This window comes from Ochotona princeps, chromosome 4, assembly GCF_030435755.1.
Source record: "Ochotona princeps isolate mOchPri1 chromosome 4, mOchPri1.hap1, whole genome shotgun sequence".
NCBI classification, from domain to species: domain Eukaryota; kingdom Metazoa; phylum Chordata; class Mammalia; order Lagomorpha; family Ochotonidae; genus Ochotona; species Ochotona princeps.
In genome coordinates, this window is record NC_080835.1 from 56971762 (window position 1) to 56999321 (window position 27560).

The 27560-nt window shown below is 51.3% G+C and overlaps 2 protein-coding genes across 6 annotated transcripts in view; one reads left to right on the plus strand and one right to left on the minus strand.

Annotated features, from left to right (window-relative positions):
- USP35 (ubiquitin specific peptidase 35) overlaps positions 1-27560 on the plus strand; it is an 87894-nt gene that overhangs the window by 22228 nt on the left and 38106 nt on the right. Inside the window, exons 1-3 of one of the 2 annotated variants that reach the window (XM_058663651.1) lie at positions 18733-19043; positions 25290-26120; positions 27043-27175. In XM_058663651.1, the coding sequence (XP_058519634.1) occupies positions 25448-26120; positions 27043-27175 (806 nt within the window). In that variant the 5' untranslated portion in view covers positions 18733-19043; positions 25290-25447. Of the gene's footprint in view, positions 1-18732; positions 19044-25289; positions 26121-27042; positions 27176-27560 lie in introns of those variants that run through there. The other variant, XM_058663653.1, reaches the window with a different exon arrangement.
- KCTD21 (potassium channel tetramerization domain containing 21) lies at positions 1950-18496 on the minus strand. 4 transcript variants are annotated; one of them, XM_058663654.1, is made up of 3 exons: positions 18436-18494; positions 7908-8035; positions 1950-5096 (listed from the first exon to the last, which is right to left on the minus strand). In XM_058663654.1, the coding sequence occupies exons 2-3, from the start codon at positions 7974-7976 to the stop codon at positions 4284-4286; spliced, it is 882 nt and encodes a 293-aa protein (XP_058519637.1). In that variant the 5' UTR covers positions 7977-8035; positions 18436-18494; the 3' UTR covers positions 1950-4283. The 4 variants fall into 4 exon arrangements, with proteins under 4 accessions (XP_058519637.1, XP_004589906.1, XP_058519638.1 ...); XM_004589849.2 differs by lacking the exon at positions 7908-8035 and having other exon boundaries at positions 18436-18496; XM_058663655.1 differs by lacking the exons at positions 7908-8035; positions 18436-18494 and adding an exon at positions 7303-7516.

The window sequence follows — 27560 nt, forward strand, 5'->3', positions numbered from 1 at the left end:
ATGAGGAAGAGAATGAGCTAGAACACTGTAGGGCTGCCAGCAAAGTGGGAAATGTTGAGAAGGACTTTGAGATACCCTGAGCATTGGATGGGGAGGGCAGGGAAGCTGGTGGGAAGTGAGACCAGGGAAGGGGTACTCAAGATTGGGTACACTAGAGCCATGTCCCTGAGAATCAGAGCCAGGCTGTTGTCACCCTTTGTGTCAGGTGGGATCCTGGGTTCCAATGATATTCAGTGACCCTCTGGCTTCTACTCTGGCTGGCTTCTTTCTGGGGGTCCTCTTGGTTCAGACTGGGGTGAGCATGTCACCAGACTGTCTTGTTGGCTCTACTCATCCCCGCCGTGTGTCATGAAGTTCTGAAGGAGACTGATGTCAGTAGGCTGTCTGCGTGTGCCCTCTCTTGGATGGGCCTGTTATGTAGTTGTTGTGCTGAGAGGAGCCTGCGTTAGCCACTCCCAGCATCCCTGAGCCTGCTGGGTACGCTGAACCCCAGGCAGGCATATGTGCAGTCCATGTGAAAAGATATGATTCGGGCCCGGCGGCGTGGCCTAGCGGCTAAAGTCCTAACCTTGAACACCCCGGGATCCCATTTGGGCGCCGCTTCTAGTCCCGGCTGCTCCACTTCCCATCCAGCTCCCTGCTTGTGGCCTGGGAAAGCAGTCGAGGACGGCCCAATGCATTGGGACCCTGCACCCGCGTGGGAGACCCGGAAGAGGTTCCAGGTTCCCGGCTTTGGATCGGGGCGCACCGGCCGTTGCGGCTCACTTGGGGAGTGAAACATCGGATGGAAGATCTTCCTCTCTGTCTCTCCTCCTCTCTGTATATCCGGCTTTCCAATAATAATAATAATAATAAAAAAGAAAAGATATGATTCAGGAAAGGGATGGGCTGGGACTCTGCTGGCTACATGAACCAAGCAGCTGGCCTGATACTGACTCTGGCTGAGTTCTGATTCAGGACAGGCTGTTTGAGGAGCAGTTTATTAAAGAAATCTGGAAGTGATGAGTGAATAAAAGCGCAGTTACACAAACTGTGATTTAGGCTGTGCAGCTGACCTAACAGTGGTGGTATCCTGGGATTCAACATGGAGCACAGGCAAGGGAAGACCTCAGTCTTCCCTGCATGGGTGGGACAAGGGCAAGGGGTCTGGGTGCTCACGGAAGGGCCAGGGACTGTCAGTGGTCCTGAGGTGCTCAAGGAGGCAGCTGCTGCTGGCCAGCAAGCATGTGGAGACACCATGCCTTGCACTTCGCTGCACCTGTAGGCCCCCACCTATGGGCAGGAATAGAGCCGACAAGCTGATGTGTGCCTTGCTTCAGCTGGGAGACAAGCTTGGTACTGAAATAAGCCCAGTTGAGTCCTGGGAGATCCCTGTGGAGGCCCACTCATATAACACCTGTCTCTATCTCCCAGCGAACACTCACCTGATCCCCACGGGTGCTGGGCTGGTGCTGTGGGGTCACACAGTGGAAGGCTGTGGACATGGGCTTGAGAGGCCTTTGTCCCCACTGTGGCTTCCATCCTGTGGCTTTGCATGTGTGTCCACTTTTCCTCTGCCACTGCTACCTTGCCTGCCTGCCTGCCTGCAGGCTGGGTCTCTGCTCCATGCCCACGATGCCCTCCTTGCTTATTCTGTCAAAATCCAGTTTGCCCCAAAAGATCCAACTTGACCACCACAAAGCCCGATCTGAGGAGGGCGTCTTTCCCCAAGTGTTTTCCGGGCTGAACTTGGATGGTCTGTGGCTGCTCACAAATGCTCTGTAAGAGCTGGCTAACCCATACCCTGCTGGGATCTTCCACATGGAGGCCACCTGAACACCTCCTGCAAGATCATTTGTTGAATGTTTCTTTATTATGTTCATTTTTGTAAGAGAACAAGAGAGCACACGCATGCGCGCGCACACACACACACGCCTGGCCTGCTGAGGGATTTCCACCTCCACCAACTCATGGAGGTTGATGAACTCTGGAAGATGGCGGGATGATCCAAAGTGGACACAAACTGGACAGGCTTGGTGAGTTACGCAATGGGCCCAGGATTCAGACCTGAGCCAACTGTCATTCTAGGCTGGGGCTTTGTTTTTTTCCCCTTTAAGAAGATACAAAATCACAGTACCCACTTTTCATGTATTGTCACATACATGATTTCATTTGCTCCTCACAACAGCCCTGTGAGGTAGGTAGGGTTAAGTATGACTGCTATGCCCATGTCACAGATGAAGAAACGGGGGTGGCTCAGTGAGCTGAGTGACTTGCACCAAGTCACATAGCAGGTTAGTGGCTTCGCAGGTTCCATATTTTCTCTTAAAGTCAAGCTGCTTGAATTAGGAAGCACCAAAGAGATGGGAAAGGAGACGTTTTAGAGAGAGAAAAAAAGGGGGCAGTGGTGATTTATATTTTTTTCTCTCAAATTGTTTTGTTGAGATTGTAACTTCTGCTGTCTGATCTAAAGTGGGTTCTCTTTGAAGGTCTTTCTAGAATGCCATCAAAAATGGGGGCCTGCGACGGCTATCAGAGATTACAGGGTTCACAGCAGGGAAGAAGAGGCCCTTACTAAGTCTCTAGGGGACCTGGTCTTGCCCACAGCCCAGGGTACAAGCTCCTGCCTCAGGGCATGATGACAGACAGCGCCTTCCTTGGTACGCCTGGCTACCTCGGCTTTCTCTGAGAACCCCTGCCCAGCAGGGAAGACTACGGAACTCCCGGTCATGCCCATACCAGGGGTCAGTCATGATTATGTGCAGGTTTGAGATCTGCACTCCTCATCCTGCACTGGGTGTTGGCTTGGGTATCTCTGCCCAGATGATAACCTAACTTCTGTCCTACTTCTGACTGCATCAGGGGAGGGCACAGGGATGGAGGGGCTTGGATACCCTCCAAAAGCAGGGCTATGGTGTAGACCACAGTTGTGCTCCCCACTGCACGCTGCCCTCCAAGACTCTGCCTGCTTGCACAGGAGCTCCTCGGGGTGGCAGAAAATGGTCAAAAGGCAGGTGGAGCCATGGTTGGTGGGAAAGGTGGTTGCAGTGAGGGTCACACACATGAGGAAGGCATAGCACAGAGGACTGATGGACAGGAGTGCAAGAGAGCAAACTGAGCTGCTAGAGCAGCTCCCAAAGGGGAATTGGCTTTCTGAATAATTTTTCAGAGGAAGTGTCTGGCTTTTCACAGTGACTGTTTTCAAGGCAAAGAAACACATGTGGATACAAAGGCAGGGCCATGGCCAAGATCCAGCATGGGGAAGTGCAGAACAGATTCTGGCTTAACCTAAGGAAGAACCTCCCAACAGCTGCACCTTGCATCCTTGGGGGAGATACTGCAATCTCTAGAGGTGTACAGGCAAGCCTGGGCCATCACTCAGAAATGCTCAGGCAGAGGCATGCATGAAAGTGCTGGGTATGCCAGGGCCGCGGGACCACCACGCAACCACTGAGTTATCTTCCAACCCTGAGAGTTCCTAAGAATTTTGGCTAAACTGACCTGTTTCACGGATAACTCAAATCATGGGGAAAGGGTTACAAAAGTTGGGCATTTGTCTGGCTGACGAAGTGCCTTTCCTTATCTTGTCTCCAGACACTTGCACATTTTCATAGAGACAGCAAGCCCTTTCTACAACCAGAAGTCTCTCAGTTCGGTCTATCCAGAGGGACGGTCCCACCTTCTGGAAGCCTGCTAATTCCTCCAGGCCAGACCATGGTGCAGCCGTCTTCCTGCAGGACCAGGGGTAGAGCTCCGAGAGCACGCTGCATTCCAAGATGGCCACATGTGACTGTCCAGGGTAAACAAGTTCCAGATACTGGATGCATCCCTAGGGAGGGAGGAACAGGTGCAACAGGAGACACCAAGTACTTTCAGTCCTGGAAAACAGAAGGGAGCCTCTTGTTCTTACTCCATTCCCTCTGCAGGAGAGGCCCTGTTTGCAGATGGGTAAATGGGGGCATGGCTGGTGGGAGAGAGAGCTAGAGCCCATGAGGAAACTGCTGCTCCTTCATGCTGGCCAGAAAGTCCTCTGGTGGCCTCCTCCAGTGGACCTTAGTGGACTCTTCCCTTGTTGTTATGAACTGTCAATCTCTGGCTCAAAATGGCAAGAAAGAAGGTGGCTCTGGTTAGAGGACATGTGAATTCCAAAAGGTGGATTTCATCCTGGGGATAATCAAGTCTTGCTATGTAATGAATGAAGATTAGTAGAGTCCCCTGTCTCACATCATTGGTGAGACACTGCAAGCCTTTGGCTGGCTTGCAGTTTCCTGGGACCTCCCAACTCTGGTGTTGCTGAGGTTCTTTTACCTGTACCGTATCAATCGGATAATCTTATTATTCATGAAATCCAGAGCATGGGGGTGAGAAGAATCGATGCAGAAGCCATCACTCAGGGCGATTTTCAGCACTTCCTCAACAAACACCTGGAAGCTATTGATCTGCTTGTTGGCAGGCACCACCCACAGCCTCTTGAGATTCTGCTTGGTGTACTCTTCCTCTGGCAGGCCCTCCACCGTGGCCACCCAGTCCAGGGTCAGATGGTTGGGGTCCTGCAAATGGCTGGTGATGGAGGAGAGATTGCCATTGGAGCAGTAGAAGAGCTTGGAGCCCAGGAGCTTAAGGAAGAGGCAAGAGGTACTGAAGATGTTGGCATTGAAGACCTCCATGCTGGAGGATGACAGGCTGTAGATCTGGGGTGCCTCACGTACAGTGAAGTGGACCGTCTGGACACGCTTCTTCAGTGTGATGTTGAGCATGGCGTTCTTCTCTGCCTTGGAGAGCTCTATCTCCTTCTCCTGCAGGGCCTCGATCAGGGGTTGCACCTGGTAGAAGTCAGCTTCCCGGCGGAGCAGGCCCATCTCCTGGAAGTCTTCAGGTAGGTCCAGGTGTGAGGTCCGCAGGAAGTTGAGGATGTAACGGAACACTTTGCCATCACGGTCAATGAAGCAGTTGCCCTGGCTGTCCCTCTTGGTGGGCATCTTCCCACTGAACATGGCACCTAGCATGGAGTCTGGGAAGCTGGTCAGTGTAGCCAGGGAGGTCGTGTAGAGCTTCCCCCCAACATTCAATGTGATGGGGTCGGACATGGCAGGAGGTTGAGGTGCTGGGAAGTATTCCTACAGAGGATGAAAAGTGAAAAATGACTAATACTGGGCCACATCTGGGGAGTCACAGCTCTTGGTTCTTGTTATAGAACAATCCTTCAATCCTAGAACTAATATCTGATGGATAGGAGGGAGAGTTGCCACAGAATGGAAAGCACATTAGATTTATTAGGGAGCTTAACCCATGGGTTCTGCTTGATCTTGGACTATGAACTTTACAATCTGGGCCAAAATAAATCCATCTGCTATACGAAGTTGTATGGCCTCAGGTATTTCATTGGCATAATGAAAGCTGATGAATACACACACTCAACAAGACATATGAACCAAGAGCTGTGGAAGTAGGTGAAGAATGGAGTCTGGTACATCATCAAGCAGCTTACTAAACACCTGCCCATCATCCAGTGTGGGAACAGGTCCAAAAAGGAGGACTTCCCCAGAGCCACCCCACTGGAGTGGCAAATACTTTTATGTCAGTGTACTCAAGAGGTTGTTTATGTTGAGATATCTCGAGATATTCTTTGCAGAGCATGGTGGCATGCCAGTATGAGAGATGGATGCTCAACTGCCTGGTTAATTCTATGGGTTCCCATGCAATTCTTTCCTAGACTTAGGGGACACTTCCTCACCCCCTTAATTTGAAAGTAAAAGAGAGAGAGAGAGAATAAGAGACTAAGTCCTGAAGATGGGCTGAGCTGAAGCCAGGAATCTGGAACTCCATCTGGGTCTCCCATATGGATGGCAGGGACCCACATATTTCAGCCAACATCTTAGCAGTTGTGTGTGTATTAGCAGGAAGATGGAATTGAAGGCAGTGCCAAGATTCAGACTCAAATTCTGGGTTGATATGGGATGTGGGTACCCCAAGCAACATCTTATAGTTATTTACGGGTCTGGTGTGGGAGCCTAGTGGCTAAAGTCCTCGCCTTGCATGTTCCAGGATCCCATACAGGCCCTGGTTCGTGTCCTGGCTATTCCACTTCCCTTCTAGCTCCCTGCTTGTGGCCTGGGAAAGCAGTTGAGGATGGCCCAAAGCCTTGGGACCCTGTACCTGTGTGGGAGATCCTGAAGAAGCTCCTGGCTTCTGATCAGCTCAGCTCTAGCCATTGTGACTACTTGGGGAGTGGACCAGCAGATGGAAGATCTTTCTCTCTGTATCTCCTTCTCTCTGTGTATTTGCCTTTCCAAGAAAAAATAAATCTTAAATATATATATATATATATTTTTTTTTTCAAAGAGTTATAAATAGAGGGAGAGACAGGAAGAGAGATCTCCCATGGAGCATTTCACTTCCCAAATGGCTACAATGGCAAGGAATGGGCCAGGCCAAAGCCAGGTGCCAGGAGCTACATCTAAGACTCCCACATGGATGGCAGGGGTCCAAACACTCAGGCCATCTTCTGCTGATTTCCCCAGGCCATTAGCAAGGAGTTGAATTGGAAGTGGAGTAGCTGAGGCATGAATGGAAGACTATATGGGATGCTGGCTTGCAGGTGGCAGTTTAACCCCCTGTGTCACAACACCAGTCTCCCAAGCAACATCATAACTGCTGCACCAAATGCCTGCCCTTAGGAGAGCACATTGATGTTGCAGAACAGCCTTAGGCATCTGCAGTGTCTCAGGAGAAGCAAGCCCATGATGAAGTTCCACAATTTACGGTAGCAGAGAGCCACAAGACCATGGGGAAGGTCTCTTACTTTTTCTTGTTGAATATTATGGTGGTTGGTGCATTACCCCTGTAATTGTAGAGTGGATTGAAATTATGTCTTTGCAAAAATCAAAGAAAAGGAAGGAAGGAGGAGGTTTTGGGGAAGGACAAGGAGAGGGAGGAAGTATGGTTTTCTTCTTGGAACTGAGCCTATGAAATATGTGGAATCTGTTATCTTCATATTAATCAGAATGTAAACGTAGAAAAAGCTGCCATGGAAGGGATGACCCTGGGGTGGGGGCTGCCTTTTGGAGGCAGCTGGAGAGATAGGAAGCAGACTCAGGAATGGCTACTTCCTTACTTATTCCAGAATCTTCTTTTTCCTTCCGGTTCCTTCTTCTCAGGACTCTGGTCTCATGCAACCAGTCTTCTTTCTAGATAATTACGTCATTATGTCTGCTTAGTGAACAATCTGCCCTCCCTATCAGTAACATTGGATTTCAGCCCTTGGTTCTGGAAGGAGGCTCAGCAATGAGCTGGCTCAGATACTGGAGAAGCTGCAGGCCTTACCTGACAGTTTCGGGGCAGCAGACTCCATGTTTCCTTGTTGCTTTGGTGCTCAAGTGATCAGAGCACTGTGGATGGAGGAAGTGGTCGGCGGCCATGGGGCATTTCTAGAAACCCTTGGATGGGCGCCTAAACTATTTTTCTGCTGGCCAAAGTAGTGAGCACTTGGGACTGCTGTTGTGGCACAGTGGTTAAGTCTGGGAAGCCAATATTCCACACAGGCTGCTCCACTTTTGACCCAGATCCCTGTTAGTGGCCTGGGGGAAAGTAGGGGAAGACAGTCTAAGTGCTCGAGTGTCTGTACCCATGTGGGAGACCAGAAAGAAGCTCCTGGCTCCTGGGTCTGGCTCGGAGCCATGGTGGTCATTTGGGGAGATAAAGATATCTCTCTCTCTCTGTAACTCTGCCTTTAAAAGAAATAAAATAAACCTTTAAAAAGGGGGAGGGGAGCTGGCATGGTGACCTAGTGGCTAAGGTCCTTGCCTTGCATGCTCCGGGATCCCATACAGGCCCTGGTTCGTGTCCTGGCTATTCCACTTCTCTTCCAGCTCCCTGCCTATGGCCTGGGAAAGCAGTTGAGGATGGCCCAAAGCCTTGGGACCCTGTACCTGTGTGGGAGATCCTGAAGAAGCTCCTGGTTCCTGGTTTCTTGCTTCAGTCAGCTCAGCTCTGGCCATTGCAGCCACTTGGTGAGTGGACCAGCAGATGGAAGATCCTTCTCTGTAAATCTGACTTTCTGATAAAAATAAATAGATCTTTTTTAAAAGGGGGATGTGTGAAGAACTGAACAAATAGTTCATCAAAGATATATAGATGACAATAGCCCATATAAAAAAAATCTGACAATATCAATGCAAATGAGTCCACAAAACAGTGGAAACTTGTACTTTTTTCATGAGAATGCAAAACGAAATAATCATTGTGGCAAACAGTTTGGCAGTCAGTTACCACATGGCCCTATGAGGCTCCAAGTAGATACTTATCCCAGGGAAATGAAGATGCGCATCCATGCAAAAAATATGTGGTCCATGTTTGTATCTGCTTTACTCATAACTGGATAAACCTGGGAACTAAAATATAAATAACCTGTGGTATATTCCTACACTGGATATGACTCAGCAATACAAAGAAACCTAACTACTGATACCACTGAAAAGACATTTCAAAAGTACTGTTAAGTGAAAGAGGCCAGCCTCAGGAATTTACATGGCGTATCACTTCTTGGCCTTTTCGCCAAGACCAAGTGCAGAAATTTACATGGTGCATGATTCTACCTGTATTTGTGCAACATTCTGGAAAGGTAAAAACCATAGATAGAAATCAAATCAGTGATTGCCAGAGGTTGGGTTGGGAAGCAGATACTGACCATAAGAGGCATGGGAGAATATGTTGGAGTTTAATATTTTATAAGTTGATGTGGTCAAATAAGTATATGAAGTTTATTATTTTTAAAGTTTTATTTTATTTGTTTGAATGACAGTTTACAAAGAGAGTTCCTCCATCTGCCAGTTCACTCCCCAAATGGCCCCAACAGCTAGGGCTGGGCCGGGCTGGGCCAAGAGCCTGGAACTCTATCTGAATCTCCCATGTGAATGACAAAGACCTAAAAACTTGGGCCATTTTCTGCTGCTTTCCCAGGTGCATTTGCAGGGAGCCAGAAGAAGAGTAGCCTGGACACAAAATGGTGTTCATATGGAATGCTGATGGCACAGGTGGCAAATTAATTCATTGTCCAATGATGCTGGCTTCCAAAGATTGTTAAAAGTTCATGTAATTATTATACACCTATGAAAGGTGAATTTCATTATATGTAAGTTATTCTTTCACAAAATGGAAAAAAAAATGAAGATTACGGCCTAATAGTAAATCTCATGAAATCAGCTCATACAGTGTATGAGTTGTGACCAATCATGTGTACTGTTGGAAACTTTTAGCTGTGAAGCTATTCGAGCACAATCTAATGTATATCATCGTATTATGGGCTGTGACCATAAAGGAGAGAAAAAACTACCCTCCAAAAGTTCCAAAACTGTGTCTAGGAAAGAAATTAACAACAGACAGATTTACAAGAGAAAAACCAAATTTTAATTAGATGCACAGAAATTCATAAAATAAGACTTTCAACCACACCTGAGTTTATGTTAATCAGGCAACTTTTAGAAAGCCACTAGAGATGGTGGCTGATTGCCAGAGGGACTAATCATGTGAGTAGAGAATTGGAACTTTGATTACTTACCCCCTCACTTCCAGGGAGAAGGAGGGACTGGGGACAGAATCACCAAGACCAGTAATTTAATCCATCACGTTAACGAGGCCTCCACAGAAACCCACAGTGGTGGTCCTGAGTGGTTCCTGGATGGTGAGCATGTGCAGGTGAGGCTGGAGAGTGGGAATGCACGGAAGGCTCCAAGCCCCTTCTGCCAGGCCTGGCCTGATCCCAGCTGATACTCCTGAGGCAGGTCTTTTCACAATAAACAGGTAATCTAGTAAGACACTGCTTCCCTGAATACTATGAGCTGTTCTTGCAAATCATCAAATGTGAGGAGCAGATCATAGCAACCTCCAATTTATAGCCATTAGGGAATGAATCAGTGGGTGGAAAATTTTTCTAACTGCCTTTCAAATAAAATAAATCTTTAAAAAAAATGGGACTGGTGTGTGGTGGTAGTGTAACATGTTAAGCCATCACTTGTAATGCCAGTAATCCCTATATATGCTGGTTTGAGTTTTGGCTGCTCTACTTTCATTCAACTTTCCATCAGTGCACCCAAGCAATCAGCAGAGGATAGCCCAAATCCTTGGGACCCTACAAGCATATGGGAGACACAAATGAAGCTCCTGAGTAATGCCTTTGCCTGGTCCAGCCCCAGTGGTTGAGGCAATTTGGGGAGTGAACCAGCAGATGGAAGATCTCTGACTCTGCCTTTCAAATAAATACATAAACAAAAGATAGGCTTTATGAAAAAACCCTAACATATATAAAAGTGTTGCATGTATTACTTCAGTGTTATTGCATTCATTCGTACTGCTGGGACTCAGGACACACCATCTCTAGTTATAACTGGAGAGCCCAGAGCGATGGCTCCATGGCTAACTTCTTGTCTTACATGTACGGGATCTCATATGGACGCCAGTTTGCATTTTGGCTGCTCCACTTCCCATCCAGCTATCCACTTATGGCCTGGGAAACCAGTAGAGGATGGCCCAAAGCCTTGGGACCCTGTATCCATGTGGGAGATCAGGAAGAAGCTTCTGGCTTTGAATCAGCTCAGCTCCACCATGTGGTCACTTGGGGAGTGAACCAGCAGATGGAAGATCTTTCTTTTTGTATTTCCTCTCTGTAAATCTGCCTTTCCAATAAAAAATATATTTTTTAAAAGATATAACTGCAGATCAGACTGTGTCACCTCAGACATTCCTCTTTGACATATTATTTTGGTTATTTGAAGAAACTGCAGACACAACTGAAAAATTCTTATGACGATATCATAAAGAAATTTTCATTAGTCAAAGTATTTGTATCAGAAAGAGAACTCTTTGACTTTTCTTTATATTGCAACGTAAGCTTTATTCCCCATACATTTCCCCCTCTTCACTGTTTCTAATTCGTCTCTAGAAGCCCCAAGCCCATTTTTCTGTAGCTTAAGAAGAGCAGGTGTTTGGTGTTAAAATACTACTTGGGAAGCTCACATACCATGTGGGAGTCCCTGGGGTCAGGTTCTGGCTCCACTTCTGATCCAGCTTCCTACTAATGTGCAAGCTGGGAGACAGCAGGTGGTGACTCAGTGCTTGGGTCACTGCTACTAACATGAGAGACCCAGAGAGTTCTGGGTTCCTGGCATTGGCCTAGCCTGCTCCATCCAGCTCTGGCTCTTGCAGCCACTGTGGAGTGAACAAGTGGTGAAAGATCTCTGTTTCTCTTTCAAAGAAAAAAATGAAAAAAAAATTTAAGTGCTATATAAACTTAATCTGCCTTTGAGTCTCATATCTGGGATTTTCATGCTCGCTTAAGTATATAATCAAATTTCTTCCTGTTAATCTGTCTTATGCGATTTAATGCCTAGTCAGCTAAAGTACCAAAATAGGCATAGGCAAGCCATTTCCCCCTTCCCTGCAATCCTGTTAGCATCTCCATTTTAAAGCTGAGGAGGCTAAGGCTCAGAATGGGTAAGAGACTGCTCAAGATAACACAGCTAGTCAGTGGAAGAACTGGATCCAAATCCAAGTCCAATGCCCCTGCTCTGTCTCCTTCCTGCTACAGCCCCAATGAGAACAAGAGAGGAATGCACCCCATTTTTCTTACAGACTGGGATAAGCCACCACTGTTGGCCTGGGGCTACGTCCAATTGCATCTGAGAATAGGGGCCAGGACCCCAAAACGTCCCCAAGTTACTCCACAGCTGACTCAGGGCAAGCCCATAGAGCAGTTTAGAACTTCCTACTTGTATAGCAATTCAGGCTAAGGATAAAGCAGCAAAGCATAGAAAAGTCAGATTAGAAAAGCCAAATGAGAATGCAAACAGTCTGGAAACAGCAGACAAAGGAAGGCCCACCACTGTGTGCCTGAATGGAGTTTTTTCACAGGACACTTTCCAAGAGGTAAATCTGAAATGTCAGTTTGCTTGGAAGAGAAACAGGAAGCAGACTGGCCCCATCAACTTCCTTGAGAAAACCACTGATGTCAAGGCAACACTTTGTACTGCGGGGCTCCTGTGGCACTCTTCAGGCCAGCTGATGGGGCAGGGGAAGCCAGGGAGCCTGGATATCTGGACCTGGTGGAAAGGGAGAGGGTGGCCAGCCTGGCACTGTGGGAAGGTGCAGTTTTAGCCTGGGGCTTGCAAATCACCCAGTTGCAACCTGTAATTGTGACGCAGAAAACAGAAATCATTGAGAGGAGTCTCCTCCTTGAAGGTCCTGCCCTGGTACCCATAGCTGCTGCAGTGCACAGGAGGGAAATGGTTATGCCTGAGTACTCAGTGTTTCAGACTGGGACTAGGTGTGACATATGTATGCATCAACTCAGCTTAGCAGTGCTTTAGCTTAGCTTGCAACCTCCAATCTCCAAAGCAAGAACTTTGGCTTGGAGAGGTCTGTCTGACTGCAGCCTGTGCGCTGAATAGAGAGCCCCTCTTGGGGACATTCAGCAGCCAAGGCCCTTAGGAAAGGTCTGTCACTTGCCTCCCTCCTCCTTCTTACCAGGTACTGTCACACCTGCCATGCTAATTAGATTTTGACCTGGGTAAAGCAGGAGATAGAGAATCAACATTTTCTGAGCTCCGAAGGACAAGCTCATGAGCCCAGGGGTGAGGCATGTTCCTGGAGGTTATTTCATTGAAAGACCACAGTTGTGCTGTGAAGCTGGTAGGATTATCATCCCAGTTTTTAGGATTATAATATTGATGCTCAGAGTAGTGAAGACAGTGGCTTAAGATCACACATCCAAGGAGGTAGAACTTGAATTCCAAATCAGAGTTCTCTCCCAAACCCAGGTCTCATCCAGTAACACAGCTATGACATTTTATTAAGAAACACAAATCGTGGTGGGCATTTGGTGCAGTGGTTAAACATCACATTCTGAATGCCGGGCTCAAGTCCCAGCTGCTTGGCTCCCCATCCAGCTTCGTACCCATGCACACTTTGGGAGGCCGCAGGTGATGGCTCACCCAGCTGAGCCCCTGCCACTCGTGGGGGAGACTTGGCTTGAGCCCCAGGCTCCTTCTTGGGTTCTGGCTATTGCAGGCATTTAGGAGAGTAAACCAGCAGATGGAAGGTCAAGTTCTTTTTTTCAAATAAAATGCATATAAATATTTTAAGAAAAGTAAGCAGAATTTGAATACAGATCCCTCTTGCTTCATAGAAGAATAGGTAATATCTCAAAATTGTCCTTTTAACATAGTTGGAGTTGGCATTGTGGTACAGCAGGTTAAACCACTGCTTATGACACTGGCATCTCATTTTGGAGTGCTGGTTTCAGTCTTAGCAGCTGTGCTTCCATTCTAGCTTCCTACTTATGTGCCTGCGAAGACATTGGAAGATGGGCCAAGTGCCACTGCCATGCATATGGGAGACTCATGGAGTTCCTGGTTCCTGGCGATGGCCTGCCTCAGCACTGGCTGTTGTGGCCAGTTTGGGGGTGAATTGGTGGATAAAAGATCTCTCTCTTCTCTCTGTTGTTCCACTTTTCAAATAAAAAAGAACTTTAAAAATAAAATTATAGTTGTTATGCTGTCATATACTTATCCCAATAGTATTTTCCTCAAAAGGTTAAAACAATTTAGGTTTTAATGTGGAAGATTAAGTGATAACCTGAAATAATATTTGAAAAAAAGCAGACATCTTAGTATAATGTATATTAAGTGCTAATGCTATTAGCACTTAATAATATATATGTACTACGTATGTAACTTACGATGACCCTGGGACTCAGGCTGGACACATCCTATTATCTTTATTTCACAGAAAAACTAAAGCAGACTCAGAGAAGCATTCCTTGTCCAGGGCTTCATGTGCATGTGTGACCACAGAGTTAGGGCCCAGGGAGGACTAATCCTCTGGAGGCAACCTGGCATCTTTTCCAGCCTGAGCTTCTTTCAGCAGCAGGCTAAGCCCGGGCAGAGGTCCCAGCCACGAGCCGTGCACTTGCAGAGGCCCACAGTAGGCATGTGCTCTTTCTGGGAAATTACTTCCTGTGTTACAGTACAACCCACTTCCAAAATAAATGACCTCATCACACCATGAGCGACCTGCCGTGCCATCAGTGAGGTTTAGTTATAGAAATCTCAGTAGTAATCATTATCTACGTACCTACCTACTTGTGTATCTATACAACCCCACCCCCACCACCTCCTGTGTCTGCTCATTTCAGGAGCCCAGCAATGACACCCAGCAGCATTGAACACATTAGGCCCTGGATCTTGCTTCCTCAAGGCTATTTTTGTTTAAAGATTTATTTAGTTTTTATTGGAAAGGCATATCAGATTTGCAGAGAGAAGGAGAGATAGATTCTCCATCTGCTGGTTCACTCCCCAAATGCTCACCACAGCTGGAGCTGAACTGATCTGAAGTCAGGAGCCCAGAGTCTCTTCAGATCTCCCACACGGATCAGGGTCCCAAGACCTTGGGTCATCATCTACTGCTTTCCCAGTCCACAGGCAGGGAGCTGGGTGAGAAATGGAGCAGCCAGGACATGAACTGGAGCCCATATGGGATTTTGGCACTTGCAAGGTGAAAAGTTAGCCATTGAGCCTTTGCACTGGGCCCTCAATGTATCTCTTAAAGAAACCAGGGCTTACTGGGAAAACTGAGGATTCCAGAACTTTGTCAAGAAAAGTTTAAGGTGAGCCTGAGAATTTCTCCTGCCAGAGAGCAATAAAGTAATCAAAGACTAATAAGTCTATATCAAAAGTACACAGGAGCCAACAAGATTCCTGCTAGTTGTATGTGGGATAATCTGAGCATCCAAAACAACAATGGTGATGATGAATTACAGCAAACTTAAAAGAAAATGTTTAACCGAAAAGAAAAGTGGCAGAGGAGAGAAGGAATAAGAAACAAAGACAGGGAAAATGCTATTTTGTAAACAAGATCCCAGCTAATAAATACAGACATAATGGCAAAATTAGGAAATTATCACTGTGCAACTCTGTCGCAATTCAGGCAAAGGTCGTGAAAGGATGTGATGTGAAAGTTCTTAGGAATGTACAACAGCCTTGACAAATCATGCCGCAGATTAGGGAAAATTTTACCCTTACCATGGAGACAGCTGGCCAGGACCTTAACCAATAATCAGATGTGCTATTCATGGACAGTAGCATGCTGATGTCACATGCTCCTGCTGTGATGCAAGAAGGAGCACACAGGACCGAGAAGGCAAACATAACCAGGGATTCATCACTGATGGTTAGTCAGACATATGTAACAGGTGGAAGTGTTCTATTCAGGTTAAATTGGTAGTCTGAAGAGACATAATCATCAAAAGCTTTGTGAATCTTGACTGGATCTAATTTTACTGTTAAGAATATTTATTTTTTTATTCGAAAGGCAGATATTACAGAGAGAGAAGAAGACAAAGAGAAAGGTCCTATATCTGCTGGCTCATTTCTCAGATGGTCGCAACAGCTGGAGCTGAAGTGATCCAAAGCCAGAGCCAAGAGCTTCTTTCTGGGTCTCCTACTGGATGCAGGGTCTCAAGGCTTTGGGCCACCCTCTACTACTTTCCCAGGTCATAAGCAGGAACCTAGATGGGAAGTGGAGCAGCCGGTATATGACCCAGTGCCTATATGTATGCTGGCACTGCACGTGGAGGATTAGCTTGATATGCTGGCCCCTTACTCTCCATTTATTTAAAATATGTATAGATATTTAATTATTTATTTGAAAGTCAGAGACAGGAAGAGAAATTTTTCATCCATTGGCTCACTCACCAAATAATTCACTCACGACAGCTGGAGCTGGGCCAGGGCCAGATCACAGCCAGGTGCCTGGAATTCTATCTGTGTCTCTCATGTGGGCACAGAGTCTGAAGCCCTTGGGCCATTTCCTGCTGCTTTTCCAGGCAAATTAGCAGGGAATTGGATTGGAAATGTAGCAGCTGGGATTGAATCAGCACCCATATGGGATGTCAGTATTAAAATGGCAGCTTAATCCACCAAACACTGACCCCATGGATTTAATTCTAAAAAACAAATCTATATTAGATATTATTGGGTAATTAGAAAAAATGTGGGTATTGAGTGTTTATTAGATAATATCCATGTCTTTCTAACTTCCTTACGTATTATCACTGCATCAGAGGCAAGCAGAATGTCATTGTTAGGAGACAGATGCATGTTGAAGAATTTACAGGTTCAGGGTCAAGATGTCTGTAACATTTAAGTTGTTCAGGGGGGAAACAGCAAGTGTTTATATCTGGTATAAACAAAAACCAGCCAAGTGTGAACTGGTGCATCTAGGAGAAAGGGTGTATTTCATACAACTTTTGTGTAGCCTTGGGAATTTTAAAAATACTTTATTTGGAAAGAAGGGGGAAGAAAAGAACGTTTCTCTCCTAGGACGACAGCTGTGCAGTTCTCTGTCTCTTCTTGAGCCCAGAGTGTCTGCTACTACAGCAAAAAGAACCTCCTGCCCTGATCAGTGAGAATGTTCACATGGGGAACCACTTCTGGGCCTCCTGCCGACTGAACTAGGGGGCTGTGTGGGATACAGGGCAGGGCATCTGCAGCCGGGTCAGGATCTGCTACTTGCTAGCTGGTCTTGGGCAACCTAAGCATGATGCCTGCCTGGCCTTCCTGTTGGGCTGGAAAAGACTCTATCCCCACAAGTAGGTAGAATGGCAGAAGAAATTTCTTCCTGTTCAGTAAGATCAAAATTTCCTCCCATCCCACCCAGATGGATGGTCACCTGCCGAGAGGAAGAGTATTGCCTTCTAGATTGAAAAGACCATCTATTTCAAATACTTTCTTGGGCCCGGTGCAATGGCCTAGTGACTAAATCCTTGCCTGGCATGTGCTAGGATCCCATGTGGGAGCTTGTTAGTGTCCCGGCTGCTCCGTTTCCCATCCAGCCCCCTCAACAGCCCAGAGCCTTGGAACCCTGCACCCATATGGGAGACCTGAAAGAAGCTCCTGGCTCCTGGCTTCAGAGTGGCTTGACTCCAGCCATTGCGGCCACTTGGGGAGTGGGCCACAGGATGGAGGATCTTTCTCTCTGTCTTTCCTTCTCTCTGTAGATCTGCTTTACAAGGAAAATAAATAAATCTTTAAAAGAAAATACTCTTTGAGTTTTCCATCTGGAATCGAAGGCATGGGGCATAGCCAGGCGATCACATACTACTGCAAGGAGAACTAAGCACCTGTGTGGGGGAAAGGACATAGCCTGGTGGGGTGCACCTTAAGATAGCACAGCTCCCAGCACCTAACAGGGCTTCCTAGCACACTGCAGACTTCCCTACCTCACCGTGCCAGCCCACCAGGGTGAAGTCTCTTTGGCTCACAACCCTGGGGGTCCCTGTGGGGACACCTCCCTTTTCAGGCCTCTCCACACCCCACAGCTCTATCTCCAGCCCCATCTGGCCCAGGTCCTATGTTTAAGAAGCCTAGGGGTACACCACTATCCCCACAAACCACAGGGCAGGAGAGAAAAGTGCCTTCTATATGTGTGAACCATACAGCCAGCTGTGGGAAGACAGGCTGGAGGAAGTATGCCAACCTGACCTGGTGCAGACCCCCATCAACCTCCATCCCTCATCCTCTTCTAGAATCTTCTTTTACTTCCTAACCTCCCTGATGACTCATCTTGTGGTTCTCTTCAGGTACACATAGCCCATTTCAACCACTTTCTTCCTACAGCTTTCCGGCAGACAGTTACCATTCAGAAACAAAGGGCCTTCGACTCCATCTCCTCCCTCCATCCTCACAGGCCGGCTTGAGGAAACTGTGAGGGGCAGGGCTTCAAAACTTTAGTTTCTTCTCTGCAACCTGCCACCCTTGGCCTCCCTGGAACTCAGGGCTAAAATCAGGGTCTTTGGAGTGCGAGGTCCAGCGTGGTGTGGGGGCAGCTCTTCAGGTCTCACGCCCCTCACCTGTGAACAGCTACGGTGACACAACCACAGGGGACAAGAGCCCAGTGAGGTCATGCTGGTGACGCATTCCGCTCAAGGAAGGGACCCTTTACATCCAGTCACAAGGAAGGCGATGCCAGCACCCACAGGTCCTTGCCAAGCGCTGGGAGGCGCCCCGCCACCCACTGCAACCCCACCCAGGGCTGCTGCTCAGCCCCCTGCACCCCTCTCGGAACCACCTTCTCAGTCACAGACTCCGCCCCTCTGGGACCCCCATCCCACTCCGGGTCCCACTCAAGGCTCCTCCCACAGTCCGCGACCCCCGTAATCCGGGCTTTTCGGACCATCACCATCACCTCGGCCCCTCCCACCAGCTCCGCCTCGCCCCTTTCCTAGGTCTGTCTCCGCTGGCTACCCTCTTCCCCGCGGCCACCTAGGTAGCCGGTCCCATTTCACAGATGAGGGCGGAGAGGCTGGGGGTAGATGACCTCTCATGGTAGGGCAGGCGTCAAGGCAGACCCCGGCCCCACAGCGGTGCTCCCGGAGCCCCGCGACCACCCTGGCAGCACCGCACCCACCTCCTGCCCTCGCTCGGCAGCCTCCCCTCCGCAGGCGGCGGGCGCAGCTTGGCGAGGGGGGCGGGGGGCCCCCGAGCCCAGCCCAGGGGCGTGGCGGCCCTGGACACGCGCTGCATTCCGGGACTGGTGGTTCTCCCTGCGCTCTTTGATGCCTCGGCCTGCCAAATTCGAACTGCCTCTCCCAGGAAGCACTGCGGAAAATCCCCGCCCCCACTCTCCGCCCCGCCCACGCCGGCGCTCAGGCCAGCTGGCCTTAAAGGGGACGCGACAGAGTGGCAGCTCGCGCGGTAGCCCCGCTCCGGCTCCGCCCCGTTTCCCGCACCTCGCCCCTCCCCCCCCCCCCCCCCCGCTCCGACCTGCAGCCCCGCGGCCGCGCCGCAGCATCGGGCTCCTCAGGCACAGACAGGCTTGTGCAGAGCGGAGCCGGGGAGATTGGACTTTGCAGTGGGAGCAGCAGCCCTGTGGTCTGGGACCTGGCGGAGGGCGACCCCACCCAAGGGGGAGCAGTGGACCCGCCCTGACCTAGCGCGGCCCAGGCTAGTCCTGCCCGGCCTGAGCGCCCCGCCCAGGAGCGGGCTCTGTTAGCAGAGCCTGCTAAAACCGGGGAGGTAAGGGGGCTGGGGGCGTTGTGAGGGTCGGGGTGGGATCGGTGGTTTTGTGCCCTGGCGTTTCAGGAACCCCAGACTTGTCTGTAGGTCTCTAACAAACCAGGCCTTTTAGACAGGAGGGCTAAGAACATCATAGGTCTTCCTGTGTGACCTTGGACAAGTAGCTACCCCTCTCTGGGCCTCAACTGTTTCCTTCATCAGTTGTGAATTAAGGTGAACTGGCTGCCTACCTGTCCCTTCCCCTTTAGGTTTGAGGGCACTGGTACCCAGTACCATGGATCTGGTCAGCCTTACAGAGAGGAGGGGCACCAGTGCCTGGGGTGTCATTGGAAGGTAGGGTCAAGCTGGGGGCACACACTGAATGACCCAGAGGCCCCCTCTACTCGGAAAAGGCTTTTGGGGTTCCTAGCATCTGGGATAATGGAGTCCCTCACCTATAAAGGCCCTTGCAAACTGGAGTCCCCAGGGTGAGCGGTGTCAGCCAGGGCTGGAAGCCCGGGCAGGGGCACGGTCAGGCAGCCAGGAGTGGATGTAGTGTGTTCCTGAGGAGGGAGCAGCCGCTCCTGCCCCCAGCCCTTCTCCCCTCCGTCTCATCATCTCCCATTCAAAGAGCAGTTGCTTGGCCAGTACAACCTCTTTTCTGTTTGTTTCCAGAGACACTTTGGTGGCCCAGACAGGGGCTTCTCAGTGCAAGGAGAAGGGCTCCTCCTGCACAGCGCTGTTTAGAGGAAAGAGAGAAAGAGAGAGAGAGAGAGAGGCAGGCTGCTGCCAGGAAACCGGAGGGGATGGAGCCCCCTCCTCCAGGGTCATCAAGGGAGGGATCCAGGGTATGAGGGTCCAAGAGGGTTCTCTGTGGTGAGGCTTGGAGGGCACCCCCACCTGGCTCAGGGAGAGATGGAGTGAAATTCCCTCTGTGGTACAGGGCCCCATGAGCTTCTGACCTGAGTGCTAAAGGGGAGCAGTGTTTTTGGTTTTTTCTGCTTTTGCTTTTTCTTCTGCTTTGTTGCTTGAATCAATTCTAGAACAGCTGAGGCCTCGCTCAGTGCAGTGCAGTGACCTCTATAGGGGATGCCTTGGCTGAGGTTTAACATTTTGCGGGTTATGATACACAGAAGTATGCCTGGGTGAGTGGGCAGCTCCTGTACTAGGCGGGAGGCCTGTCTCTGGCCACTTCCTTGATTTTGGCTCATCTTGCTGTCACATGTCTTTCCTTAGTCTCTTGACACACCTTCCTGGACTCCAATATGCTCGATCCCATACCAGGCACTAGGTACAAGACTGGGGGCCTGGATCTATTTCCTGCCAGTGGGGGTGGGGGGACACATGCTACAGAGTGATGAGGTACCTGGACCTTGGGGATGCGAATTGTTGAGGGTCCAGGAAAAGGCTCCCCAGATGGGGGCCATGTGAGCTGGGTGCAGCAGTCAGACAGAACCTGCTGAGAGAGGTGAGACTGAGAGAGAGAAAGGAGCTTCACTTACCAGGGGAGTCTGGCCTTCACCTGCTGGTTTTGAGTAGGAGATACAGCTGATGGTACTCACCATGCAGGGCTTGGGGAGACTGTGGAGGGATGTTGGGTATTGCTGGGACTTCTGGGGTGAGAAGGGTTGGGGCAAGGCATAGGGGAGCAGCAGTGATGCTGGCCTTCAGAGGCTAAGGGCTGGCCAGGCCATCACCGTCCATTCTGGAGTTCAGAGGCTGGAAGAGCTTGTGGAGTGCCCATCACTGTGATTATGGCCACTGTGGCGGGGGGCAGTGGCTGGACTCCGCTCCTGCTGGACATACACCTCTGGTAGACAGAGCTGAGCGGACATGAGGAGGAAGAGCTGGGCAAACAGAGATCAGCCACAGATCAGCACTGAGGGCTAAGAGGGGTGGGGTGGTGATGCCGTGGAACGTCAGCCCAATCAGCAGTGTGCGACTGCGCTCCCTCCCCAGCAGAGCCTGCCTCCTCCCTCCACACCAAATGGCCCACAGTAGGTAGACTCATGACCGCCCCGCCCTCCTCTTTTGCATCTTGTCCCAGCCCTGAGTGGCAGGCCTAGAACAGTTTCCATTTTCCAGCTGAGAAGGCCAAGAAGCCACCAAGGACTTGCCCAGCATCCTGTGGCATGATTCTACAGCTGAGAGTCCAAGCCTGGGGATTTTCAAGGGAGGACACAGCTGCTGTGTGCAGCTGTTGGGCCAGGGGCAGCTGGCTCTTGGGTCAAGGCTAGCCATCATCTCCTTTTCCAAGGGCCTGGAGCTGGGGGGGGGGGGGGTGGGGTGTGTGTGTGTGTGTGTGTGTGTGTGTGTGTGTGTGTGTGTGTAGCTTGTGTCTTTCTTCCCAGGGGTGGGAGTGCAGGACCCTCTCTCTCTCCTCCTGTTATCCCTGTAGGGAGAGTGACTACGGCCTGCCTCCGCTCCCTGGTCTGTGATGGGTCAGGTGAGCTCCAGGCCTCTGAAACCCTTCAGTGTGTGCGCATCTGAGCTATGATGGAGAGGGCTTTCTGGTGTCCATGGTGACAGCTGACCTCAGACTGCCTGCGTAGGAGGAGAGGCAGGTAGGCAGGGCCTGCCTGCTGTGGCCAGAGTCCAGGCTGAGCAGGACAGCACAGCTGGCCTGGGGAGTGGCAGGGCTCTCAGAAGGCTCCCCTGCCTGAGGTGCCAGCCGTTAGGCTCGGCCCGCCTCCTGAGCTGGGCGTCAGGCAGGGATGACTGATGTGGTCATTCACATGATTCAATCTAATACTGATGACAAGAGAGCCGAGAAGCTCAAGGTCACGCAGTGAGTTGGGCCTGGGATGCAAGAGTCCTCATCCGGACCTTGATTGTCTTTCCTCTCCCAGAGCCTTTCCTGACCCCAAGCCTTCCTCACTTTTCCTCCACACCTGATGCTGGTACCTCGATGTCTTGAGATTCTCTTTTGGCCAGAAGTTGAAAGCGTATTCTTTCCCTGTAGGCTGGGGCAGACCAGACAGGGGTGTGGGAGGTTAGCCACAGGTGCTGCGTAGGAAGAGAGGGACCAGGGCTGAAGGGTGACTGGATTTATTTTTTAAACTGGAAAGTCAGATAGAGAGAGAAGAGGAGAGACAGAGGTTTCTCCGGTCCGATGATTCATTCCCCAAGCAGCCACCACAGCTGGAGCTGAGCCGATCCAAAGCCAGGTGCCAAGAGCTTTTTCCAGGTCTCCTACGTGGGTGCAGGGCCCCAAGGCTTTGGGTTGTCTTTGGCTGCTTTCCCAGGCCACACACAGAGAGCTGGATAGGAAGCGGTGCCGCTGGGATCAGAACTGGCGCCCATATGGGATCCCTGCGTGTGCAAGGTGAGGATTTTAGCCGCTAGGCTACTGCACCAGGCTTAAGCACGCTCTTTCTCTCTCTCCCCCTCTCTCTCTTTTAAAGGATTTATTTATTTTTTTAAGATTTATTTATTTTTATTGCAAAGTCAGATATACAGAGAGGAGGAGAGACAGAGAGGAAGATCTTATGTCCACTGATTCACTCCCCAAGTGACTGCAACGGCCAAAGCTGAGCCGATCCGAAGCCAGGAACCAGAAACCTCTTCCGGGTCTCCGAAGCGGGTGCAGGGTCCCAAGGCATTGGGCCGTCCTCAACTGCTTTCCCAGGCCACAAGCAGGGAGCTGGATGGGAAGTGGAGCTGCCAGGAGTAGAACCGGCGACGATATAGGATCCTGGCACGTTCACGGTGAGGACTTTAGCCGCTAGGCCACGGAGCCGGGCCCAAGGATTGATTTATTTATATAAAAGAGTTGCAAGGCCGGGGAGAGAAAGAGAGAGATGACCACAATGGCCAGGGTTGGACCAAATCAATGCCAAGAGCTTCTTGCAGGTTTCCCACATGGTACAGGGACCCAGACACTAAGGCCATCCATGTTGCTTTCCTAGGCACTTACACAGAGAGCTGGACTGGAAGTAGAGTAGCCAGATCTCCAACAGGTGTCCATATGGGATATGGTGTTACAGAGGGAGGCTTAACCTGGTATGCTATGACGCTGGCCGTTGGGGAACCATTTTCAAAGACAGTTCTCCTGAGCTGATGCTCCACAAATATGCCTGCCTCTGCCAGCTGCCTGGAAACTCCTTAATGGCAGACTCTTTGCTTCTAAAGCAGGGGTGGGGGCATCCAGTCTGCAGGCTATACAAGCTCTGCAAATCAGCTGGTCAGACCCTGTCAAGGTAACCACAGGCAGGATTTGGAATTCAATAGATTCCTAGCAGGCTAATTTTTAAGTTGATCATTTTGAAGGTCTGTGGGTGATGCTATCCAAATGGCCCTTGGCAAGAAAAAGACTCCCCAGCTCTGCAAGCTGAAGGCACAGACACCTACTGAGGACTCCCATGTGCTCAGTCCCTAGCCAGGAACTTTTGTCCTCATAGCCGGGAAAGGCAGAAGCAGGGGTCGGAGCACAGGCCCCCTTCATGGTAACCAGAGCTCAGCTGAGAGCCTCCTGAAGACAGGAACACATGCAATGTAGGGGCAGGCATGGATGCTTGCATCCTGTGCTGGGGGGCTACGGTTGCACTTCCCACCCTGCTTCCAACCCAGTTTTCTGCTACTGTGCACCCTGGGAGGAACCCCATGATGACCAGGGTCTCCTCGTGGGAGACCCAGACTAGGTTCCAGGCTCCTGCTCCAAACTGACCCAGCCCTGCTGCGCTGAGCACTAGGGGAGTGAACCAGCAGATGGAAGATACATCTTCTGTCATTCTGTCCTTCAAGTAAAAACGACAGAGAGAAAAAGAAAAAGAAACCAGACTTAAAGGGCACTCTTCTCCCTTCGTCAGAGTTCAGAAAGCCTGCAGAGGGCGCTGTCACTCACCTTTCCCCACCTCACTGAGGCCAAGCCCTGGGAACTGCTGACCTAGGAGCTGACACACCTGCAACAAGAGAAATGAGCCTTGGTGCCTGTTCCAGGGCACTATAGCCCAGTAAGATAGACCGACATAAATGGGCCAACTGTGCCTTACCACATGCAGTGAGGGTGAGGCCTGCTGGGTCATCGCTGAGACCTTCAAGGGGCCTGGCTCAATTAGCAGAGTCACATTTCACATTTGCTGGCCCAGGATTCAGGATGTGGCTGGCCTAGCTTTACACCAGATCCAGGTGTGAAGGATAGAGCAGGTTGTAACTGAGCCAATCGGCTTAAACACTGATCACACGCTGAACCTTCTCTTGGATCTTACCAAGAGGCTCTGGAGGAGGAGCTGAGAGTTGGGTGTTCTGAGAGCGGGGCTGTGCCCACTTGAACAGCACAAGATCAGCAGTCAGAGGTCAGTGTGGATCACAGGCAGTCAGGAAACAGCCCAGGTAGCCACACGCTGTACTCTGGGTGCTGGCGTGCTAAGCACCAAGCTGGGCACAGGGGATCCTGGCACAGTTCCTACCCTTGGAGACTTGTGGTGGGAGAGGCTGGCTCTATTCATGACATGCTAGGTGCCATCAAGGAAAAGGATAGGATGTCCCAATTTGTTAATCAAGGCTTTTGACTGCAACAGGGAGGTCAGGCCAGGCTGCCTTAAAGAGGTGAATTTCAGCTGCAATCTGCAATGTCAACCAAGCCAGGAGGAAGTAGGAAGAGCCCTCAGAGCTGCTGGGGTTCAGAGAGGCCCGAGGGAACTAGGAGTGGTTGTGGGCGCAAGGAGACACAGACAGGGCTCTCGTCATGCCCGGCTGAGGAGCCAGGCGGGGTGACAACAATGGAACAGACAGGAAGGAGGGAGGGCTGGGGATTCACCTGTTCTCGCCTCACCCGCTCCTTATATTGAGTGATCCCAGGTGGCTGTAGAAGGAGGCAAGAGAAGTTACTGTTGAGGGCAGGTGTTTTACATCAGCTTTAAGGAAAACAAGAGTTTTGCGTGGGGTGTACAGCTCAGGGCATGGGACAGGGGAGGGGGCCCTCCGCTGAGGGAGAGTGCTGGGCAAACACCCTGGTGCAAAGTGGGAATCTTGCCCAGGTGAAGGTAACTTGGGTAAGGTGTTGCCTAGGAGTGGAATGCAAAGCACGAGGACTGGACGCTAACTCTTCCTATGCCCCCATTCCAAGCCCAGAGTGTAACTAGATCCAGGCTCTGGGCAGCACTTCTAGACCCAAGTCCCTCTGTTCTCAAGGCTGATGAAGTCAACCAGGGGGCCCAGGGTCCTGTTGGCAGGCACTTCAAGCTGCAGGAGCTCCCAGGGCATGCTAAGCGAGGAGCATGGTATGTACTTCCCGGTGACGCAGGTTATCTTTGCCCCGTTTCACAGATGAAAGGACTAAAGCCCAGAGAGGCTTAATTGCTCGCCCACGGCTTCCACGCCCATAGTGCCGCTCCACGGGGAACTGACCGTGGCGTTCAAGCTCCACTAGCCGTTGGGCAGAAGCAGACCAGCTCCCTGCATCCCCGCCGCGCCTCGCAGCCACCATGGACAAGATCCTGGAGGCGGTGGTGACCTCGTCATACCCGGCCAGCGTGAAGCAGGGGCTGGTGCGGCGTGTGCTGGAGGCGGCGCGGCAGCCGCTGGAGCGGGAGCAGTGTCTGGCACTGCTGGCGCTGGGCGCGCGCCTCTACGTGGGCGGCACGGAGGAGCTGCCGCGCCGCGTGGGCTGCCAGTTGCTGCACGTGGCCGGCCGCCACCACCCCGACGTCTTCGCCGAGTTCTTCAGCGCGCGCCGCGTGCTACGCCTGTTGCAGGGCAGCGCCGGCCCACCAGGCGCCCGCGCGCTCGCCTGCGTGCAGCTGGGTCTGCAGCTGCTGCCTGACGGGCCCGCGGCCGACGAGGTGTTCGCGCTGCTGCGGCGCGAGGTGCTGCGCGCCGTGTGTGAGCGCCCGGGGCCCGCCGTCTGCGCGCAGGTGGCCCGGCTGCTGGCGCGGCACCCACGCTGCGTGCCCGACGGTCCGCACCGCCTGCTCTTCTGCCAGCAGCTGGTACGCTGCCTCGGTCGCTTCCGCTGCCCCGCCGAGGGCGAGGAGGGCGCCGTGGAGTTCCTGGAGCAGGCCCAGCAGGTGAGCGGGCTCCTGGCTCAGTTGTGGCGTACGCAGCCCGCCGCCATCCTGCCCTGCCTCAAGGAGCTGTTCGCTGTCATCTCTTGTACAGGTGCGTGTGTCCTCGGAGCTGGGGCTGAGGCGTGTGCTTGTGGGTTGGTATATTGCCGCCATGGTGTGCTGAGGGAGAGGGAGAGAAAGAAAACAAGTGAGCCAGTGAAAGAGCAGGCACTGGACCGCTGAGTTACTCAGTCGCCAAACCTAGCCTAGGTGCCCACTGTGGATCCTGGTGTGTTTGGGGGAGGAGGGAGAAGATGGGAAGGAGCTGGGGCTTGAGCATGCCAGCTGCACACAGCCTTTGGGTCAGGTGGCTTTGATGGTGGTTGGAGGTGAGCCCAAGAGTGATAGTCTTTGGGCAGGCACAGGTGGACCCCGGGCTTGCAGGTTTAACCTTGAGGTGTGGCATGGAGACCTTGTGTTGGAAGCTGTGGAACATAGGCCACAGTGTTAAAGCTTGAAGGGAAACCCAAGCCTCCTGGCATGACAGTGCTGCCCAGGACACAGGAAGGGAGCATACCTGGTGAGAACCACCATGTCAGGTGGTGTACAAGATCCGAGTCCTTACACAGCCCAGCATTGACACGCCGATCACTAAATGGGCTTTCTGGTCTGCAGGCCCTGTAGTGGTGGCAACTGGAGTGACCCTCCCCCAACCCCTTCCAAGTCACACAGCCCTCCTGTCTTTGCTGGCCTTAGCTCCAGTGTCAGCCTTTCTAGGGTCATGCCCCCCACTAGCCTGCACTTGCAAGGTTGATGCTTCCTCCCTGGGTCCAGCACAGAACTGGGCCCAAAGCAGTGGCAGGCGGTGAAGGTGTGTTGAGTGCGTGAGCGAATGGAGAGTCGGGGACTGTGATGCTGGCCCCCAGGCACTCTTTATGGAGGGCCAGGCCTTTTCCTTGGTGATTTGGAAAGATTGGTGGAGGGGAGGGGCAGGCCTTCCCTGCTGCTAAGCTCAGCCTTGCCTGCTGACCCAGATGAGGAGCCCCCATCCAGTGCCCTGGCCAGTGTGGTCCAGCACCTGCCCTTGGAGCTCATGGATGGTGTCGTCCGGAACCTCAGCAATGACGACAGCGTGACAGATGCGCAGATGCTGATGGCCATTAGCAGGTGGGGTGCTGAGGGCCCTGCCTTCCTCCTCCCAGGGGCTCCCTGGGGCGGGTGGGGGTATTGGACCAGGCCCTCCTCATGGCTCGGTTGTCTTTTGTGGAGCCCTGTGCTGGGGTGGTGGTGATGGGGGGGTGCACTCAGCCCTGCTCCAGAAGTGCTGCTGGGTTGGTGGACCAGCTGTGTGACCCTGGATTTGCAGGGGAATGCTCAGCTTCCGTTTACCCCCTCTGTAAAGTAAAGGCGGGTGGTGGTGTAAGAAGTCGGGCTTTAAGGGATTACACCAGAAGGCCAAAGCCCTCTGGTGTGCTCTGAGTCTGGTGAACGGTTTGGGTGCTTTGCAGCTCCCAGAGCCCTCGTGTGGTCCCACCCCACTTGAATGCTGTCA

Bases quoted from the DNA above. Each gene is read 5' to 3' on its own strand.
- KCTD21 (XM_058663654.1), bottom strand. From the start codon at position 7,976: ATGGCCAGAGCTGAGCTGACTGAAGCAAGAAACCAGGAACCAGGAGCT. The intron at 5,097-7,907 runs GTACAGGGTCCC...CATCCTCTGTAG, and splicing joins CTTCAGGATCTCCCACACAG to GAATACTTCCCAGCACCTCA.